The sequence below is a fragment of the Centroberyx affinis genome, unplaced genomic scaffold (assembly GCF_046629955.1).
Source record: "Centroberyx affinis isolate AG114_WGS23_722 - 3 ecotype Tasmania unplaced genomic scaffold, CSIRO-AGI_Caff_v1 ptg003179l_1, whole genome shotgun sequence".
Classification (NCBI taxonomy): Eukaryota; Metazoa; Chordata; class Actinopteri; order Beryciformes; family Berycidae; genus Centroberyx; species Centroberyx affinis.
The window spans coordinates 167315-187558 of NW_027281226.1; the positions used below are offsets into that span (position 1 = coordinate 167315).

At 41.7% G+C, this 20244-nt stretch overlaps 2 protein-coding genes across 3 annotated transcripts; both read right to left on the reverse strand.

Moving 5' to 3' along the window:
- Window positions 1–491: 491 nt before the first annotated feature.
- chrna2b (cholinergic receptor, nicotinic, alpha 2b (neuronal)) lies at window positions 492–11088 on the reverse strand. Its single transcript, XM_071537980.1, has 6 exons — window positions 10374–11088; window positions 5684–5835; window positions 4685–4729; window positions 4195–4304; window positions 1864–3031; window positions 492–1068 (listed from the first exon to the last, which is right to left on the reverse strand). Exons 1-6 carry the CDS (start codon window positions 10492–10494, stop codon window positions 943–945), a joined length of 1722 nt encoding a protein of 573 aa, XP_071394081.1. The 5' UTR covers window positions 10495–11088; the 3' UTR covers window positions 492–942.
- A 553-nt stretch (window positions 11089–11641) lies between these two features.
- On the reverse strand, window positions 11642–19731 carry LOC139659968 (uncharacterized). 2 transcript variants are annotated; one of them, XM_071537998.1, is made up of 3 exons: window positions 19538–19731; window positions 13796–14349; window positions 11642–13003 (listed from the first exon to the last, which is right to left on the reverse strand). In XM_071537998.1, exons 2-3 carry the CDS (start codon window positions 14341–14343, stop codon window positions 12865–12867), a joined length of 687 nt encoding a protein of 228 aa, XP_071394099.1. In that variant the 5' UTR covers window positions 14344–14349; window positions 19538–19731; the 3' UTR covers window positions 11642–12864. The 2 variants fall into 2 exon arrangements, with proteins under 2 accessions (XP_071394099.1, XP_071394101.1); XM_071538000.1 differs by lacking the exon at window positions 19538–19731 and adding an exon at window positions 19444–19498.
- Between the last annotated feature and the right edge of the window lie 513 nt (window positions 19732–20244).

The window sequence follows — 20244 nt, forward strand, 5'->3', positions numbered from 1 at the left end:
CGCAGAAGGTTGTTATTATAATTAATTTGACAATGACATTGGTGAAACACTGAGTAGTAGTTGTGATTAATGTTGACAAACCACTACGCTTACAGCAATGTTTGAAAAATGATTAGCATTGTGTGTAACATACCAAATCTGGAAAAATATTTTCTTAACATACAGTATGTACATGGTAGAAATAGAAATATTATGTCAGTGCACCAAAGTTCAGCTCACCTCAGAAGACTTGGTCGTTCTCTACTCGCTGTCACTTATAAAAGGCCACTTTTGCATATCAAGATGACCTTAACAACTAATGTCATGATGAGGTGTCTCTTCTACCAGGTGAGCAGAGGGATGTGGGAACATGAATAATGACATTTGTCTTCTGACAAAACTTGAATTTCATGAAAGGGTATTTAGGATGAGACAGCTAAAATGGCATTTTCATACCACTCAACAAATGTCAAATGGACAGGCTTTTCAAGGGTTTTCTTCATGGTATTTATTACATAGTATATGGTCATTCAAAAATATGATTAATCACGGCAGCATTGCCCGAGAAAGAGGCTTACAAAATGCAAATGCTTTCCAACCCAAATGTGTTTTCCAGTGTTATACAGGTTCCCAGCACAGCATGCCACAGTTGGTCGAAACCTAGTGTAGCTGCGAAACCTCTATGATAAAAGGCATGACATTTTAGGTGAAATGCAGTCACTTCACGCATCAGAGCTTTTCCATCAGAAACAAAACTGTCATCTTCTCATTACTCATATGTTAGCTAATCATTTCCACCATATTTGTTGTTTAGTCTTATGCAAACTTTGGTCACATTCCCAGTCTTGAAGAATAGTCTGACTACATTTTGAAGTAGTTTGGTGGTAGTTAAACTACATTCAGGTCGTGGTGGTTATGTTTCAGTCAAGTTTGTTTTTTTTCCCTTCTTGACACTTCCAAGTTCTAGATCATGCCAGCTAGCCAAGGAGGTAGGAAGAGGCCAATGGTACCAAGCAGGCACACAATAATGAACATCCACAGGAAGATGCGGTCAATCACCATGGCAACATACTTCCAGTCTTCTTTCACCTGTGTAGAGTGGAGAGAGAGAGACAGAGAGAGAGATGAAAACATGAACAAGAAATTCCTTGTTTAGCATCTAGAAGTGAGTCTTCGTTTCTCTGTATCTAATTCACTCTAGCCTGGCTGACATGAGTATGTAACTGACAGAGAGGAAAACAGAGCTGCCAGCCAGATTCATAGATTCATTTTGTAGACTAAATAATATTATTTGATGTTAACTGTTAGAATCAGAATCACTGAAATCGCTAAGTTCAGTAACTGTGGAGGAGTTTGTCCTGGTGATATTCATGCAAGCATATTTACAACCTAGTAAATAGAGTAAAAAGAGTTTCACAGTACATACTGGACCTACTGGACCTCATACACACTGGACAGGACCATCTACATATCACTCTACGTATTTTCACTATTGGGTGAAAACTTTGTATGTCCTGAATGTAAATTTTTCAGCACCAAGGGTCATAGAATTTCCCTTAGAGGAACTTGTAATCCTCCAATTAAGTTAAAACATGAAAATCGACAACGTTGGAGTTGGAGGTTTTCACGTGATAACAGCAATATGTTCAAGCAGTGTGGCGTACAGTATGGTTGTAAATGTAGAGGGAAGTGTGATGAGTAACCAATGGTAAATTTGGTGGTCCAATGGTCCAGGATACCATGAGGAAGTCGTACTTAATAGAATAAGATGGACAAAATAAATCATGAACATTGGTGGGCCAACATTCATGTGACTTGTGCTACAAGTGGCACTCTGCCATTGGTGTCAGGTAACTTTCTGTATTGTGTTTCACTGATACTCACACTAAAGTCAGCGTCCTCGGCCCTCAGGTGGTCTGCGATGTAGTGCACTCCCTCTAGAGCGCGGATGACACTTGGCGAAAGAAGGAACGATGAGTCTGAGACTGTGTTGTCAACTTTAGCTGGCCGCTGCGTGGGATTGACTCTGCCTCCTGTCAACTGCCTGTTCGTCCCTCCGCCCCCCTCCTGGCGATTCTGGCTGTTCTGCAGGTTCTTCTGCTGCGATGGAGGAGTCGAACCCGGAGGTCTGGGCGAAGGAGGGCGGAAGGAGAAATATGACGTCAGCGTTCCCAGCTCCAAGTCCTCGTAACAGCGTCTCTCGGGGTCTTCCGCCGTGTTGCTGTCTCTCAGCCAGTTGGCCGAGGTGCTGAGGCAGTTGCCTGGTTGGTGTCCGGCCGTCCGGCCGTGCCGCCGTTCCACCGCCGCCTCCTGCTGCAGCAGCAGCAACCTGCGGCGCCGGCCGTCAGGCGCCGGCCGCCGCATGAAGAGCCAGCGCGGGATCAGGTCCAGGAACACCGAGTGGACCCAGCGGGGCATCTTGTGGGTGCCGGGAGATCGGTGGTGCACATTGAGCACGAAGACGGTGATGACGATGGAGAGGGTGACGAAAATCATGGTGAAGAGAAGGTACTCGCCGATGAGCGGGATGACGAGGGACGTGGACGGGATGATCTCGGTGATGAGGAGGAGGAACACGGTGAGGGACAGCAGCACGGAGATGCACAGGGTGATCTTCTCGCCGCAGTCCGAGGGCAAGTAGAACACCAGGACAGTCAGGCAGGAGATCAGCAAACAGGGGATGATGAGGTTGATGGTGTAAAACAGCGGGAGCCTCCGGATGATGAAGAAGTAGGTGATGTCCGGGTAGATCTCGTGGCAGCAGTCGTATTTCTTCGTGTTGTACGTGCCCACGGCGTTGATGATGGCCCACTCGCCGCTCTCCCAGTAGTTGTTTAGGTCCACGGTGTTCTCAATGGGCTCCAGGTCGATCTTGGCCTTGTCGTAGGTCCAGGACCCAAACTTCATTTTGCAGTTCTGCTGATCAAAGGGGAAGAAGGTGACATCGATGCTGCAGGAGCTCTTGTAGATGGCAGGAGGGACCCAGCGCACTTTGCCGTTGTGGAATAGGTGAGCTTTTGTCATGTGAGTGACGGCAAATTCACCGTCAGCGCTGGAAAAGCAGGAGTTGTCATATGAATCATGGTGACTTATGAAACCTCAGTGTTAAATATCTGAGACCAAAGGCAGTTTCAGATAAAAAAAGTTTCTAGCAGATAATCAATCATGTTTTGGTTATGGAATTCTGTTAAGTGTATAGAAGATAATCAATCATATTATGAATAATGAAATTATGCTGTAACGTGAATCATCTTCTATAAAAGCCACATCTCAGTTTTTTCTTTCAGTTTTACTCATGAAATACTATTCATTTTTACTGAGACAAATATCTGTTTTTTTTGTCATTTTATAAACCATGCAGTGAAAAAGAGTTATGATTGAATGAATCTCATAAATAATCTCCTCCAGTAATCTCCTCTGTAGCAGACTTTAATTTTTCTCTTCAAACTGAAGCAGAGCAAAACCCCATTCATCGCTTTAACGGTGATAATAGCTGCTGCCGAGGACATAATGACGCGTCCTTATCATCGCATCTGTCTCACACCTTTTTAATTTCACTTACACATTGTGATTACACAGGCTCGATGGAGTGGAACTACATCATCAAACTTCTCGGTTTAATCTTTATGAAATTAATTTAGGAGAAGGGAGAAGTTTCTCAGAAGTTGTGGATTTCACTCAAGATTTCACAAGAAAGCAACACACATCTGGAGATCATCTTTTTGAATAAATAAGCTGCACCAACAGCTCCTGACAGCAGCAAAACCATTTGCTTTTGAGATGTGCTATACAAATAAAGCTAAATATAGCTCACATTTTGAGACAGGAACAGTAACTGTAAACATAACAGCAGAATTTAACCTAATGTTAATTTAAAGCTTTGATAAAATGTCATCACTGGACAAGAGCAGAATATAGAGTTGGGAAGTCCACTAGATGGCGCCATCCTCATATCAGAATCTATACAGTCAACAGGCTTCAATTTGAACCATAATTTACCAGAGTATGAGGACAAACAGTGAGAAGCTTGAGAAGATTGACATTTTCCTGACTGTAGCTGTGAGTCTTTTCTCTTATCTGCTTGTGCAGCTCTGTTACAGCCATCCACTTTAGTTTGTTACAAAGACAACAGGCTTAGGATTTCCCTCACATTTTTACCAACTTTTCACTACAATGGACAGAAATGGACTGTTTGGTTATGTTACTGTCACTCACTTGTTATAGAGGACGATGTCCGGCACCCATATGAGCTCTGACGGCACTCTAATAGAAGTCACATTGTCATAGTCAGACGGTCTCCAGCGAAGCTTATAGTCGTTCCACTCCTGAGGAAACACGGATAGTACAGGTGTCTTTTGGTTATAACCCTTTATTTGATAATGTCATATGAGTCATTATTCTGATAGAATAGAAACTTTGTCAAATGAATATGTCAGAGGTAACTTTTTCTATTTGTAACATTTTATATTGTCATATACTCTCCCAGAGAAAAAACTTTTTTTTCTTGTCAATTCACACTTCATTGGATGTGGGTTAGATTAATACATAAATAACATTCAATACCATAACACAATTTTTCTTGCCTATTTAAACCACACATTGGTTGACATCATCATTATCATCACCATAATCAATATTAGTTAAATAATGAATGAATGAATAGTTAATAATAACCTTTTGACACCATAACACCATTTTTTCTTACCTGTTTAAGCCACACATTGGTTGTCATCATTTGGTTCTTCTCGTCCTGCAAGAGAGAGAGAGAGAGAGAGAGAGAGAGAGAGAGAGAGAGAGAGAGAGAGAGAGAGAGAGAGAGAGAGAGAGAGAGAGAGAGAGAGAGAGAGAGAGAGAAAGAGAGGGGTAAGACTGTGAACTCTGGGTTTAGCCCAGAAGAATACATATGCAAGAGGTTCTTGGAGGTTTGTCAAGGCAGCTCCAAATATAGCCAGCAGCAACTTTACTTCAATATCTTGATGGATGTGAGACACTCTGTAGCAGTTGCTGCTTTGACAGGGCAGAGGGCGCATAATCTAGTTTTCCTAAGTTTGTTTTTGCGGCTGTATGTAAAAATGCCAAAATATATATCGTTGCATCCCTCAGACAGTGTCAAGTTTACCGAGTAAAGAGAGCTAAGGTGTGTTTAGGTGCAGCGGCTCGAATTATGCCTCAAGTTCTGCAAAGTATACAAGTGTAAGTGAGGAAGGAGTATTAATCCCCTAGATTACTCTACTTTACAGAGGATCTAGGACTACCCTACTTTACCTTAAAACCCTGAAATGCCTTCTACTCTGTGATATTGATTGGTTTTACAGTACATCAATAATGTAACCTTGAAACTTGTATTACTTGCTTCACATCTGAATCAAAGATATAACAAGAAAAAAATATATATATATAAAAAAATATGCATATTCCTTCTGTGGAGGATCTTTCAAATGAAACAGACACAAGCTATTTATATTGAAGAGAAACAGAGAGAGAGAGAGAGAGGGACAGAGATGACAAAAGCCTATAATGTACGTAGAAGCCTTTGGTTATGAAAGTTTTTGGTGAATTAGATTCACTGTGTAAATTATTTAACAACACAGCCATTCCACTTGTGTCAAACTAAAAGCAGCAGTTATCCCCAGCATCAAAAATGAACACGTGGTGTATTAAAACATTCAATCTGCTGCATACAGTCCATTATGTGAGTACTCACCACATCAATGAGCTGCGCTATGGAGAGTCCGAACTTGACGATGACCACGTCGGTGATGTTGGGCACAGGCCTGGACCACTTGTTGTAACCGATGAACAGCCTCTTGAAAAGCTCGTCCTCGGCATGTGAGTGTGTCTTCTCATGGCAAAGAACTGTGGATGCATTGTTTTTCTAATTAAAACAATATTTTTCTCTCTTTTCACTGTTAAAACATTTATAGAAAAGCACTATAATAAGAAAGAATAATGGAATTTATAAACTGGTTATGTTTATTCAAGATCCCACAGAAGAAATTGCACAGATTTGATCAAACCCCATACACATCAGAGTTTTTCTACATCCAATTGTGCAAGTAGCTTATCCATAAAACATTTTTCTTGAAACTAATTGGAATAAGTAATCAATTTTTTTTAAAATCTCAACCAGCCAATATGTCACAGTTACAGAAAAAAGCAATTAATGTTAGAACAAATGTCCTCTGGTATTTTGACACTGAGGTCATTTGAGCTATGTTTCTCTTTTGCCGGCCATCAGCAATTAAAATTGGATGATGCAAAATGAAAAGAGGGTGGTAGAGGGTGGCTAAGGGCATATGGAAAAATTCAGCAGAAATTGAGTAATATGGAAGAGGAAAGGAAGGAAGCAGGGAACTTGTATTATGTAGGTAGGGATCATATCTGTTCTCTCATCCCTACATCCCATGTAGGCACAGTCTATGCATCTAAGACCTTTCTTAGAAAAGTCTCATACAGCTTTTCAACATCTCAGCAAATCCTTTGATCTTTTGATCTTAGCTCCCCATGCGGATACTAAAATCTCACAAGGTGAGAAGGCGGAGACGGCAAGTATCTCTGAGCCCTTGGCGGCCTCTCCACTTGTGCTGTAATTTCAACAGTCCTCTCTTTATCTCTGAGGTGTCATTATGTATGTGTGGCGTTTGACCGCTTCACACTGAGAGGTGGCTTAATCAAATTGACTTTGAGTTAGCAGTCTAGACAGATTTTTGTACAAGCTCACCGGCTGACTGTATATTATTGTTGCGCGAAATGAATAGAACAGAAATAGACAGGAATCCCTTCTCTTGGGGATTACCGTTTTCCCCCTCCTCAATGTAATCAGGTTCAATTACACACATCATTAGTTGCTTTTGCTAAGTGGAGGTGAGCTAATCCCTCAGAAGTGAAGGGTGTTTGTTGTTGAGCTGCCACAACTGTCTGTCACTCTGAGTTGCAACTGAGGCGAAAAACAATTAACTGACATCTTTCATTTGAAGCAGACAGCGACATTAGTGTGTGTTCGTAAGTGTGTGTGTGTGTGTGTTTGTGGGCCTTTTAATTAGTCATTTAACCTTTAGTCATAATGTTAAGTAGTCATATTCCTGATAAAGTTTGAAATTTCTAGATTATTTAGGCAAATTAATATCCAGACAGAGAACTGTCAGCAAACATCAACTTTTACTGAAAAGGGCAACACCTCTGTCTTTTAAATGTATTGAAAGAAATGAGGAGGTACGCCTTAAGCCTTGCGCCAAAGCCAAACCTCAATCAATACAAAGAAATCTATTCAGATGCCATTGGGGATCCACGCCATTAACACCCACTCCCTCTGGAGCTCTGTTTGATAGTGTTAGGGTATAGTGCAGCCCAATGAGGTGTGCCACCATCAAGGATCGTGAAAGGAGACCTTGGACCGCCTGCATCTGGCAGCAGTCATGCTCGCCTAGCCAAGGCCACGCTATTACCTGACCATGGGCGAGTCGTAGTCCTGAAGACCGCACTGACAAGTCTTTATAACCCATAAATGCAGGACAGCCCAGTGGAGGACAACCAGGTGAGGAGCTTAAATTGTGATGCTGTACCATTCAAAACAGCTAACCTGAGGGATGCATGCAAATCTATTTTCGTGATTTATTGCTAATTCCCTGGCTGAGGGACTTTATATGAAGATATGTTACATTTCCCACAAACATTCCTAAAGATCTGTAGATATACACTACCAGTCAAAAGTTTGGACACATCACATTTTTCATTATTTTTACTATTTTCCACATTTTAGAATAATTTTTGACTGGTGGTGTAAGGTCTAGTGAAATTCATAGGATAGAGAAAATGTTTTGGTGATAGCTGGTAGATAAGATGCATTAGATCAGGTAAACATTATGTGGCTTCACAGTTAATTTGCCTAATGTACAGTGGCTTCTCGTCTTCTTCCATCATGGACACATTTCATTCTGGCAAACAAGCGTGCACCAGAGAGACTTCAGCTATCTCCACTCCTGACAGTCAGGATGGTGTGTGTTCATCTGTCCCCCCCGTCTGGGATGGACCAGATGCGGGGCTTGGAAAAAAAGACTCTCAAGCGCCACAGATCAAAGCCTCCTGCCAGCGGAGACCTGAAATGAGATGACACCTCCTACATCCAGCACTGGGCCTTGGATCTTGGACCCAGGCCAAAGCCCTTGGCGAGGCGTATGAAACATTGACCAGTTTGGATGATTGAGTCAGCAACTTCTCAGGCCAGGGGTGCTCTCGCTAAAATTGGGCTGTCGAGTACTTAAAAGTTCGCAAGACACAACATGCAACAATTTTCCTTGAGTTGACTAAAATTGTGCGATCCAAGTCAGAAAACATAAATGAAATCTCTCAGTGCCATATAATGTGAAGTGCACAAGCAAGTGAGCAAGAACCAGCGCTGTCGACTGCTGCGGTAGATAGAAACTGAGGGGGAGGACATGGGAGTCCACTTCTATATTGGAGCTATATTAGTTGAGGTTCAGGAGCAGGATCACACCTCAATCACTCCCCTTTAAATGCCTACCTGCCCAGCATACCTGTTCGTTCTCGTTTACGTGCCCCACCCTCCCTCCCCTTTCTCTCGATCTCTCTCGATCTCTCTCGCTCTCCCTCTCTCTCTCTCTCCACTCCTCCTCTCTACTACAGGGACCCCTGGGGGGTCTGCTGCCGTGCCCGGGAGCAAGGGCGGATCCGTCACCAAAACCTTCCCCACACCGCAGATGATTCGCCTACATCTCTCCATCCTCCATTCATCGCAGTCTCCTCTTCATCATTCATATCTGTTAAATAAACATTCTCATTTGCATTCAACTGATGGTGTGGTCCTTGGCTCGTGAACATTAAACCATAGAACCTACATTTGAGATCATGGTGTATGCAGGCTTAAGGCTTAAGGCTTAAGGCTTCTCTCACATATTTCACAAGTAACTTTCTCATCTTTAAGTGTAAAAAACCAGTGGAGGCAGCCATGGTATACACAGGTAGTCTCTCCCGACAGTCCAGAGAGTGAGTTCTAGTCATGCAAAGCAAAGCCTGTTGCCTTTTGCAGTAAAGGTAAAAAATCACACATTCGTGTTAAGGCTGCTGAATGATCAAATGGTATGGATCTTGACCAAATAGCTATTTTATGCACAGACAAAAAAAAAAAGCAGTTCAGTTTCAACTGTCACAATCATTGGCTAAGAGCCAACTCAGACTCTCAAGCTTGTTGGAGTCGGGGAATCCACTCTTTTGGGGTCGACCCTCCATCTCTACTGTAGAGGAGAAGACACACCATACATACCGTACACAGATTCCCCATTAACTGTTCTCTTTCCTACTGAAGCTGTCATAGCTTTTCCTGTATTTGACAATAAACATGGCTTCTGTCTTCTTGTCACATATTTTGTCATTTTTGAGACACATTAAATGCCATACCAATAACCATTAAAATGCACTTAAAAAACTACTAACTACTAAAAGTACTAACTGGCTAAAGCTGATTTCATGTTGTGCCGTATTATTATCTATATAGTATATTTATTTCCCACACTGTTTTTGGAGAGTTCACAGTACAAGTACACAGATTCTCTTTGACATTTAACAAACTGGCGTGACAAAGGAGACAAAAACTATCAAGATGTTGCCGCATGCTAGTGTTAAGAGCTTTAACAGCAGGCAGCCCACTCACCTTTAGTATTTTGCCCACACTTGCATTATGTTAATTTCACTTAAACTCAGAATAAGTGATCACAAACTGGGTTCTTGGAGGTGAAAGAAAGTGGGCTTCTTAACTTTACTGGCAATGGAAAGAACAATCTTCCCTTCCTCTCTCTTCCAGGTTGGCCTCCATTTCTACCTGTCAGATTGCTGCTCGAGGAGGAAACTGGTGAACGGCGGGAAAACACACACATTTACCGGTGTGACTGTGACAACAAACACACCGACAGCAGAGCCAGAGGTGAGCAGTGTTGTAATCAGGTAGACTGTGCAGGAGATGCAACGCTTTATCTCAGTGTGAGAAGAAGAGGATTGTGGGGAATTGTGTGAAAACCTGCAGCTACGGTGTGAAGATTCATAGAGTGCAATTTTACAGCTTTTAATTCCTTTTATTAATTAAAACCTGCTCAATAAAGAGCAGATATGTAAAAAATTATTTTCTCTAGTAGCTAGGCTATAAAGTTTGATAGCACTCAAGTCTGAAACGTCTCATACCTCACAGAGTTAGCAAAGTGCGTCTTTCCATAAATTTAGAGTCAGTAAAAGAAGCCTAAGAAACACTGAAATTGTGGAAAAGCATGAAATTTTGCTTTTGCAAGCACGGCTCGTGCTGTGATACACACGACGACGGCGACATAATGGTGACCTTTTGTGAAAGGCATGTTGAAGCCACGAGAAAACATGAAGGAGGAACTTACTTGCTTGCCATAAGAAAAGCGAGCAGAGAAGAGTCGTCCTCACGGGGAACAGGTGGTCGGACCCCATGTTGAGCACGAGGAGCGTCAACTTCACCGGAGAGCGCGGAGGAGGTGAGTACATCCACTGCCAGAGCGTTATCTTCTTGAACCCGTGATGTGTGAGGAAACTCTGTCATCTTCGCAGCTGGGAGGCATATCAGGACAACTTCACAACTACTGTTAAGATAGCTCCTCTTATATTCGTGGGCGGGGGGTGAGCGTGACGTTATTCTGACCGAATAACTTTGCCGTCTTGCTCCCCGTCGCTCAGCATCGACACATCGGTCACCCTTCCCAGTATCAGCCTGTTTTAGCCTAGATGACCGTGAGTACCAGTCTACCTTTTCTCTCCGGAGAGCTGTCCATCACATGCTGCTGAATCAGGGAGCGGCACTGTACTCCCTAGTCTTGTGTATTTTAAAACTTAAAAGCCGGTTCTTAATATTGCTTTCATAAATCTGGTTTTAAGAATTTCACTCACAGGGAAATTGTCCAGACTCTTGAGGCGCGATATCATCCAAACATTTGCGTCTTTTTACGCACGGTGCCAAGAACTTTACGCATCCTTGATAACGTGTAAATCTAAGCATTTGCTGTCCATTCTTAGGTCGGGAGTATTTCTTTTTAGATAATTGCGAGCATCCTCTGGCCGCTCCTGTCCCGTAGTAGCCTACCGTAAAACTCCACCTGCTCCCTTGAGAAGACAGGATACGTCTGAATACTTGTGTCTTTCGTGTGTTACCCATAGGTGTGCCTCCTCCCTCTCGCTCTCTCTCTCTCTCTCGCGGACACACACACACACACACACACACACACACACACACACACACACACACACACACAGGGTTCACCGTTTTATTTCTCCATTTCTAAGTGTTCTATTGTGGTGGCAACAGAAAACCAAGGGCTTGCAGGTAGTGGAAATGACACATCAATGATAAAACAAAGAGAACCTGCTCCAATAGAGTAAAGTGTGACGGTCATGTAGTTATTTTGTAGATAATTAAATGAGTGATGCTCAAGACAGCTGAACAAATGCCTATCGGTTATTTCTGTGAAAAACAGCTAGAGGGCAGACTAGGTGAATGAATAGGCCCGGTGAAGTTTTAGTTCCAAAAATAACCTTGGAATTACTAGAAGCTGTGAGGCAAAGACAGCAAACAGAGGAAACATGTTTGTGCTTTGAAACAAACAAACAAACAAACAAACAAAAGGCTGGTTTTTCCGTTTGCTGGTATCATTTACTGAATCAAACCTAAAAATATACAATTGTAAATACATAATACACATTTTATGGTTGCAAACATGAAAGCACTCTCTCTCTCTCTCTCTCTGGAGCCCTGGCAGGGTTAAAGAGAGAATGTCACATTGAAACTGGACACAGAACTGAGGATGAATTCTCTTTATGAGTTTGAGCAGGTAAATCCAGCTGACACTGCCCATAGATAGTCGAAACGTATACATGATGTTTTTATGAACTACATCTATATCTCTCTATATATCTCTTTTCTAGGGGCATGCTCTCTCTCTCTCTCTCTCTCTCTCTCTGCATTTGTGCGTGCGTGCTTGTGTGTGTTCCAGCTTATTTCCTAATAATTTGGAATAGTCTGATGTTGGCTGAACTCAGAGAGCAAAAGTGTCAATATAGCTTATACAATATTTTGTCCCTCATCCTCAGGTCATTGCATAGTTTTTCCCAACAAGCAAATATCCCCTTATTTTGTAACCCCTATAAACAAAGTCCCATTGGCCCTTTAGTGGTATTCATATGGAAGGTCTTCTCCCATAGTTCGCATAGTTCCCATAGGAAAACAGAAATCTCCATTCAAACAGTCATTCTAAGCTTATCCCGGCCTCCATCCTTACCCTGGAAACCAGATGGTCAATCCATAGCTTCCTATGGAGAAAACTAACAAAGCCATTCTGTTTGCTCTCTGAAGGCCAATAGATCATGATCCATAAACACTCAGCTTGGCTCACGCTAGCACCACATACTGTTGCCATGTTTGACTTCACTGATTTCCAGGAATAATGCCTGGATGGAAAATATTATTTAATGGGTTTGTGTATCCTCTTTTTTCTTTTCCTTTTTACAACTATATCAGTGATAGGGGGGGAAATGTTTTCTTTTCCCCACAATTCCCTTTTTTAAGTTCTTTCATGGCTCATGTTATTTGAAGGTATCAGCTTTCCTGTCAAAGCTTCCTTTTCTGAGTCCTGTTGATTCCCACAAAATGAGAAGTGTAATGCCAGCTACTTTATTGATGTAATGGCTGGGCTGGACACAAAGTGGCATCTTAGTGCTGCAAAGCACATGGGTAGAGACATACTTAAAATTATAATTGCAGGAGGGTTTATTTTCCTTTGGGTCTCACAACAGATGCCAGACATCATCAAATGCAAGTTAGAGCATGGCACCTGCGATCACCGTGCAACATTTTTCAACACTTCCTTAGTGATGGATCTTGAGAGCGTTTTTCAGCTGCTTGGTGAATGAAGCATGCAGGGCCTGCGATGAGCTCTCCAGCCTGCCGGCGATGTCTGCTGTTGCACGAAGCATGTCTTCAAAGGCCAGGGACTCTTCTCTGATTCTGTTCAGTAAGACAAACAGTCCAAGTCAGCAGTGAGCGTGAGGGGAAGGAGAAAGGAACAGACATCGGGAGAGGGGAACAGGGGCAGATGGAGAGAGAAAGAAGAGCTGAGGACATAACACACGTTAGGTATGTGTCAAAGATTGTTAGGGATGAGGTCAAGAGAGAATTGCAAGAGTCAGCGGGAAACAGCTCTGGGGTTTGTAATAATGATAGGGAATAAAGCATACAGTCAGTAGCTGTCAAACCTGGTTATGGACAGGGAATGATGATAGAGTATGCAAAGGAATAGATGGAATGATATATGATACTACAGAAATGAGAGGATCAGAAAGGGGAGCAGGAGGGGAACAATGCATTTAAACAAAGAGAAGAAATTGGAAATTTTGTGAAAATAATTGTACATTTTGTTCTGCTGCTAGTAGCCTTTCAAGCCAAGGTTCTACCTGACTTTCCTACATTGCCTTGGAACTAATTAATAAAGACCATGTACTATGTAGGTTCTAATCTGTTGTAAATCAGGAAAAAACGTGGCATCAAAGTGGTGGCCCATTGTCTAATGAAAGGCAAAGCATCTTCTATCTCTACCGTAATGTGAACACAGATTCTTGCTCACATTTTTGCTGTATCTGTGTTACAGCTATTCATTTGTTTACTTTCTCAGCACACCAACAACCACGTGCTGATCTTACGCTAGCTCACTACCTGTACATGCATTTTAGCCTTAGATTTTTTTCAAGCTCAGCACAAAAATGTTCTAAACTTCTTGAACAGCTGATTAATTCCACTCACTTCTGCATCCCAGCGAGGGCCTCCAAGACATCCCCTTCCAGTTGCTTTTCTAGATCCTCGACAGCCTTCTCTACCACACCTTGGCAGCTGACGTGATCCTCCCTGATGCCGACGATGTTCTCCTGGATCACATCTGTGTAGCTCTGCTCCCCCAGCTCTGCCCCCACATACTGCACCAAGTTCTCCATCACCGCCTGGTTTCCATGCTGGATGGCCTTCAGATACGCCAGCTCCTCTTTCTGGGCCTTAAGCCTTCGAGCTGAAGCGGAGTTAGTGTTGAAGTGGACCGAGCACTTGTCTGGTTGGGGATCATAGAGCAGCGTAGGTGAGGCTGATGGCAATGGTGAGAATGATAGCGGCGTGATCCAGGCTTGGTTGTTTGTCGTCCTCGCAGGTTCATCACCAACTGCCTGGGAACTGTCATTGGTGGCCATTATAGTGGAGGAAATGTCAAAGCCTGAACCCCAGTCACCATCCCCGCTTTGGCACAGCGTTGGGGTTGCCATGGATACCCAGAGCAAGATGAAGGGCATCCAACAGCGCCACATGGTGACCTGGAAAGAGGAGGAAGTGAGTGACTTTGAATGAACTTGATGTTAACAGATGAAAAAGCTCATTTAGGCCATGTGGAATGCAATTTTTAGGGTCCTGGTTTAGCATAGACAATGTACAGTACATTCCTTAAGTTGAGGTTCATCCAAATTTGAAACAGCATAATAGCCTGTATCATTAGCTATCCTTACAAAGCAAATCTATAGTAAAACTATAGACATAATGGTCATGGTTCCCTCAGAATGCACTCTTTCACACATTCTCCTCACTAAAGAAATCTTCATTATCTGATACTGCTAAGATGAAAAAAACGTGAATTTGTGATTGAACATCTTCATTTTAACTCTTCAGCTTAGCTTTTCACTAAAAATGTATATCACTCTCTACAGCAGAACCTGGTAGCACTGAGAAAATACTAAGTATGGAGCCTCATCTGTTCAGTAGCACCTTTTTAAATAATCAGAGCTTCAGCACTCAGCTCTCTGAGTCATCGGGGATAAACAGTAAAGTTTGCAGACTTGTGAATCCAAAGAATCACAGGCTGTTCATTATTAAGTCCAATCTGAAGCAGTTTGAATGGGACTTTGCGTTCTCCATCTTTAGAACGTTCCGTTGCTTGAATCACACAAACACTGTGGATAGGTATTATGTCAGCAGCAGGGTGGCTCAGCGGGCTAAAATGCATTTCATGGGTTCAGATCTGTCTCATGACCTTCACACCTTTATTGCAGGCTATTCCCTGTCAATCTGCCTTTTATCACAGTGTAAAATCCAATTATGTAGAAATGTCTTCAAATTAATCTTTAATATGCCAATGTCGTTGTGGTGCATAAATGTAATACTGTCACACTGCATATTCCATCAGTTATCATTTTAAATCAATGTATGGTTTGCCGGCTACCATTTCCTTTGCCTGCAACTTATAGTGTACACCATTGATACTGACTATGATACTGACTTTTCAGGAGTAGTAGTATTATGTTTTTATTGTGTGTTTATATTGCAAGGCCTGCTCACAGACCAAATTTGCCTTTTGGGACATTCAAGTTGGAATTGAATTGAACTGAACTGACTAAAATTTAATTAAATTGAGGAAACCCTAGTTCACCCCTAAATCCCTCAGGATGGCCATGTCCAACATGCTCTTTGCTTGTCTGTTTTTTTCAGTGATTGCCCTCTCACTGCAGGACAGTTAGTACACTGACTCCTTGGAAATCAATGAAGCACTAACAAGCCCTAATTGCTCAAGGACTTTCTTTTACTGCTACAATTCCTTGAGAGTTGAACCCAGCAGTTACAGTCCTCAGACTTAGAGTCCAAACAAAGGCACAAGCCATCACATAAAAATACAAATCTCACCTACTCTGAAGAAGCAACTAGTTTAGAGTCTGGAGACGTAAAAAGAAACTTGCACACAGAGAAGTGAGGCCTATTTGTAGAGAGCAATCTTTCTGGTCCAAGAAAGAATTCTGTTTCTTATGGTGTGAGTTCGATCGAGTGAAACTATATGGAGATGGGAGAGGTCTTGCTTTCATCAATTGCCAAGGCCCACATTACCAATGATGGATTATACACACTACTGGCTTAGTGTGTACATGTCTAAGAGAAAAGAAATGCAGTGTTATATTCCGTTACAATGGCTGTGACTTTTGTTAGAATGAAATCTTTATATTCACATTTCTTATTGTGTTTTTTTTTTAGTGAAAATGCAAGCCTCTCCTGCAGAAATTAGGTTGTTTTTTAATGCTGTCTTCGCTGCTTTCCATTGCTAGACTTGTGAAAATATTGCATCAAGTTGTGACTCAGTGTTATTGTGTGTGTGTTATGGTTATGAATGCTGTAGATGTCCACAGACGTAGACAGTCTGTGGTTGTCCCGGGATTATCAGATGTATGTGTCACATCACACAAGTTCTGTAAAAGCTGACGTAGCCCCATGTAGCCGTGTTTGTGTTTTTTTTGGTGATGAGAGGCTTATCTGAGGATCTTTCATAACATCTATTCACCTCTTGAGTCTTGACAACACATGAGGGTACAGAGAGCGAGCTGCTTTTGTTGAATTTCTATTTGCTGAACATGAGGCGGGATTTTATCACAATGGAGTTTTGTTTTCTCACAGCGAGTGCCCCTCTGCGTTACAGTGCGCAGTCAAACAACAACAATGTCACTTTATCATTTTGCACATTTCCAAACACACTCCCTTCCTCAGCATCTGGAAATACATTTGAAACACGAACCAGGCCTGAGAATCTGAGAGCTAGAGGAATTGCAGAGGTTTTTCTGCTGTCAGAGCACATTTGGTTTCAGCTGTAACCCAGTTAATTTACTTTCGCAGCGGGCTTGAAACTATTTCAACTTCTCATAGCTGAATTGAAATTTTGAATCGGTTGACTTGCACCCATTGCCACGTATCGTTGAGAAACACAAACTAAGAATGAATGCCCAGTCATGTGTGCTATTACAGCGGACACCGTAAAATTGTCTATTTATTTAAAGATGAGCTGCGGTGTGGCCCAAACTCATAAAACACCAACTGTTGGCCGCTCTCTCCCTCTCTGTTTCTAATTACTTTAAATGGTGACCTCACAGATGTTACGAGGGCTGTAGGAACAGTAGTGAACAGAAACCTTCAGACCAACCCAGACTGCAAGCAGACACACACACCGAGCCTGCATAATGTCAGGGTAATAAGTTTGCTCATCCCTTGATTGACATGTGCATTGTGCAAGATGGGCTGATATCACCCTCTGGAATGATTCAGATTTAATGAGTCTTTCCCGAGGTGACGCATGTCTTGATGAGGATATGCTTTCCATGCTTATATCTTGGAAAATAAATTGCTTTATCACAGTAAAAATCTCAAACGAATGGGGAATTATTTGGATAATTTGAATATTTCATATCTTATGAAATTACTCATGAAAGCTACAGTGCATTCATAAACCATGTGGTACACAGGAACAGATAGGCATTATGGTAAACAGGCCTACCTGTAACATGTCAATCTGTGTCCTAGTACACATCACCTATTGCAGCATTAGGACCCATACTGTATGTCCTCAAGTGTCCAAATTCTTAGAAAACTCTAAGAAAGTCTAAATCAAAACATTAAACTGGCTTTTAACACATTTTGCAAGGGGTTGACACGATCCAAAACACACCCGCAAGTGAATTGAATGTACAGCATCTGTTGAGGTGAGATTAGAAAATGATTGAGATTGATTGAAATTCAATTTCAATAGCTATCAAAAAGGCGCCTCCATTCAGTGTTAGAGACATTTATAGTTCCTCCCTTGGAGTACTGCAACACAGAATGAAGACCAACACATTTTATTATTCTGAACCTTTACTGCACTTCTTTGGACTTTTATAAATCAAAACCTTATGACATAGAGTGACAAAATTTCATGCCAAATGACAGAATATAGCCCAATGGAAATGTAATGTTCTTCTTCAACATAACTTTACTGTGTCTGTGTTTAATTACCATCTCAGCAGTAAAAGGCACAAGTCAGAGGACATTTATTGACATTAACTGTGTCTCTAAAAGCCCTGCTAACTAGAAGCACACATGCTCCTCTCTGTATCACAGATTGGCAGGAGCAATTGCCTTTGTCTTTGGAAAATGTCTGCACATTTTCCACGCTGCCTTGCTATGGTTTAGTTGAAATGGTGTTTGCGTTACACTCTCGATGGCCGGTGGTGACCTTTTTTGGCTTTGCTGGGAAGGTTCCATCATTGTGTAGTAGCTTTTATAGGCTGACTTTTCTCTTGGCTTAAAATAGCAAAGGCTTGCCTGCAGAAGGAACACAGCGGACTGCCACTAGCTCAGAACACAGTTAGGAGAAGATTTCAGTTCTTGTTGTGAGGTTGCTCGCAATCCTAAAAACAACTTATTTAGTGGTTCTTCTGCAGTACAAGCTTGTAGAATGGGTCAGAATGTAAGGTTTGCACACATGCTGATGTAGCGATGATTGATTGATTGTCAGCTTCCAATAAATACTTGTTTGACACAAACAGTGTCTTGTCTGTTAGAACTGTGTCAGTGGAATCTTCCACTTGTAAATAAAAGGTGCTCAGGCCAACTTCTAGTTATGAATTGATTTATTACTGTGGGTAGTATAGCTAGAATGCTCAAAGACACCAGACTATGTGATTGGTGGAGGGAATCAGGAATAATTTTCCCCCATGAATTAATGAATGCATTGAATGAATTTCTGTTTATCCACTTGCCAAATGTAATAAATTAAAACCTATTTAAAAACATATATAATGATGTGATATCTGTAATATAATAATGTTATATAAACTGGTTAAGTGACGTTTAAACAGTGCAGTAATATGTTTCTGTCATACACTGACTTTTCATGCAATGTCAAGTGCTTTTATGAAATCAGAGTATGTGAGATAGGTGTGTATCATGCAACATATGAGATAGGAGAAATAAATGATTAAGTCAGTTGCAGAATTGCACTGTTGTGATAAATGTGGCAATCTCTGGATTCTTACAATGTTAAAAATAGATTTACATTTCAAATTGTGAAAATAATAGTGATGACTTCACATTTGGGGTGGTCAAGCCAAAGAGAGTTTACAAGCCTGGTGCAACAACATTTTGGGGAACTGGAGAGATTGGAAAAATCTGTCCAGCTTCAGCTGTAATGTGCAGTTTATTGACTTTCATAATCTGCCTCTCGCCCTCTTTAGTTGTGGGTCAGAGATAATCTGAGTGTTTGTCCTGGGCTGCAGCTCAGCCCTGTGCTGTGGCCCATCCTGTCAAAGTCTCAACAGGTGTGCGTCACAGGTGTCACATTACTCAATCCATTCTGTGTTGCTATGACAACAAGCACTTTGGCAGTAAAGCAGTAAAGCACAAAGAGGTCTAGCAAGTTCAGTGTTGATAGACAGCCATGTAAACTAGAAACATAGAATGGCAGCATTAATGGTGAGGCAGAAAGACAAGAAAAAATTTATATGATTCTAAAGCAAGCATCCACATATATAAACACATTTTACAGCTAGACAATAGTTTAAAGAACTGCACATAATGATTGTAAATGCCATTATAATAAAGCAATAGGATGTTACTACTCTTACCAATTGAGTACATGATGAGAGATCCTCAGCCTTCAGTCATGCTCAAACTAATGCCAACATTTCAAAGTTTCATAAAACTAAAAAACAAACTTACCTAACTCCAGTAACTTTTCACAGTTAAATTCTGCCACTTCCACTGTTTTTTGCAATCAAGTAAAAAGATTCAAAAGGTTCAGGGCTACCATTCACAAGCACAGAGAGCAAATACTCACTCTGTTTCCTTCTTCATGTCAGAGAAAAAAATGCAGACACACGCACACACAATTAGGGTTTGGCTAGAGAGTGTGGTCGTCTGTGTGCCCCTGTCTGCTGTTGGGAGGGGATGGTAGGGGAGGGGATGTTTATAGAAAAGGCTGAAACTCAATGATTTCTTTCTTTGCAGTGGAAAGAGGGGCTGGCAAAAGGAGGGGTAAAGAGGGGGAGTAATCTAGTTCACATCTGTGTGCTCTGATGGGGGACAGATGAGGTATGAGGGGTCCTTAGTAATGGGGGGAAAACCTTTCTGTGAACATGCCGGACATCCATTTCCTATTTCTACAAATGGGCCCATAAAAAGCATTTTGAAAGTATGCACTTAGGTAATGTGAAAGGTGAAAAGCAACATAGGCTGCACTGTAAAAACAAATCCGTAAAATTTACGGTAAAATACCGGCAGCTGTGGTTGCCAGAAATTTACCGTAAAAATTACGGTGACAATGTAGAAGACTTTACGGTATGCTGTTTTGGCAACCGTAAATTTTACAGTAGAGAACTGTTGTTTGTTTACGGTAATTTGCCGTAAAAATAACAGCTATAATATAA

What these genes read in the sequence shown, in the direction of transcription:
- chrna2b (XM_071537980.1), bottom strand. Translation starts at nt 10,494, where the DNA reads ATGTACTCACCTCCTCCGCGCTCTCCGGTGAAGTTGACGCTCCTCGTG. An exon ending in TAGCGCAGCTCATTGATGTG is followed by an intron (nt 4,730 to 5,683) that starts GTGAGTACTCAC and finishes TCTCTCTTGCAG; the next exon opens with GACGAGAAGAACCAAATGAT. An exon ending in GACATCGTCCTCTATAACAA is followed by an intron (nt 3,032 to 4,194) that starts GTGAGTGACAGT and finishes CTGCTTTTCCAG; the next exon opens with CGCTGACGGTGAATTTGCCG.
- LOC139659968 (XM_071537998.1), bottom strand. Translation starts at nt 14,343, where the DNA reads ATGTGGCGCTGTTGGATGCCCTTCATCTTGCTCTGGGTATCCATGGCA. An exon ending in GCCCTCGCTGGGATGCAGAA is followed by an intron (nt 13,004 to 13,795) that starts GTGAGTGGAATT and finishes CTTACTGAACAG; the next exon opens with AATCAGAGAAGAGTCCCTGG.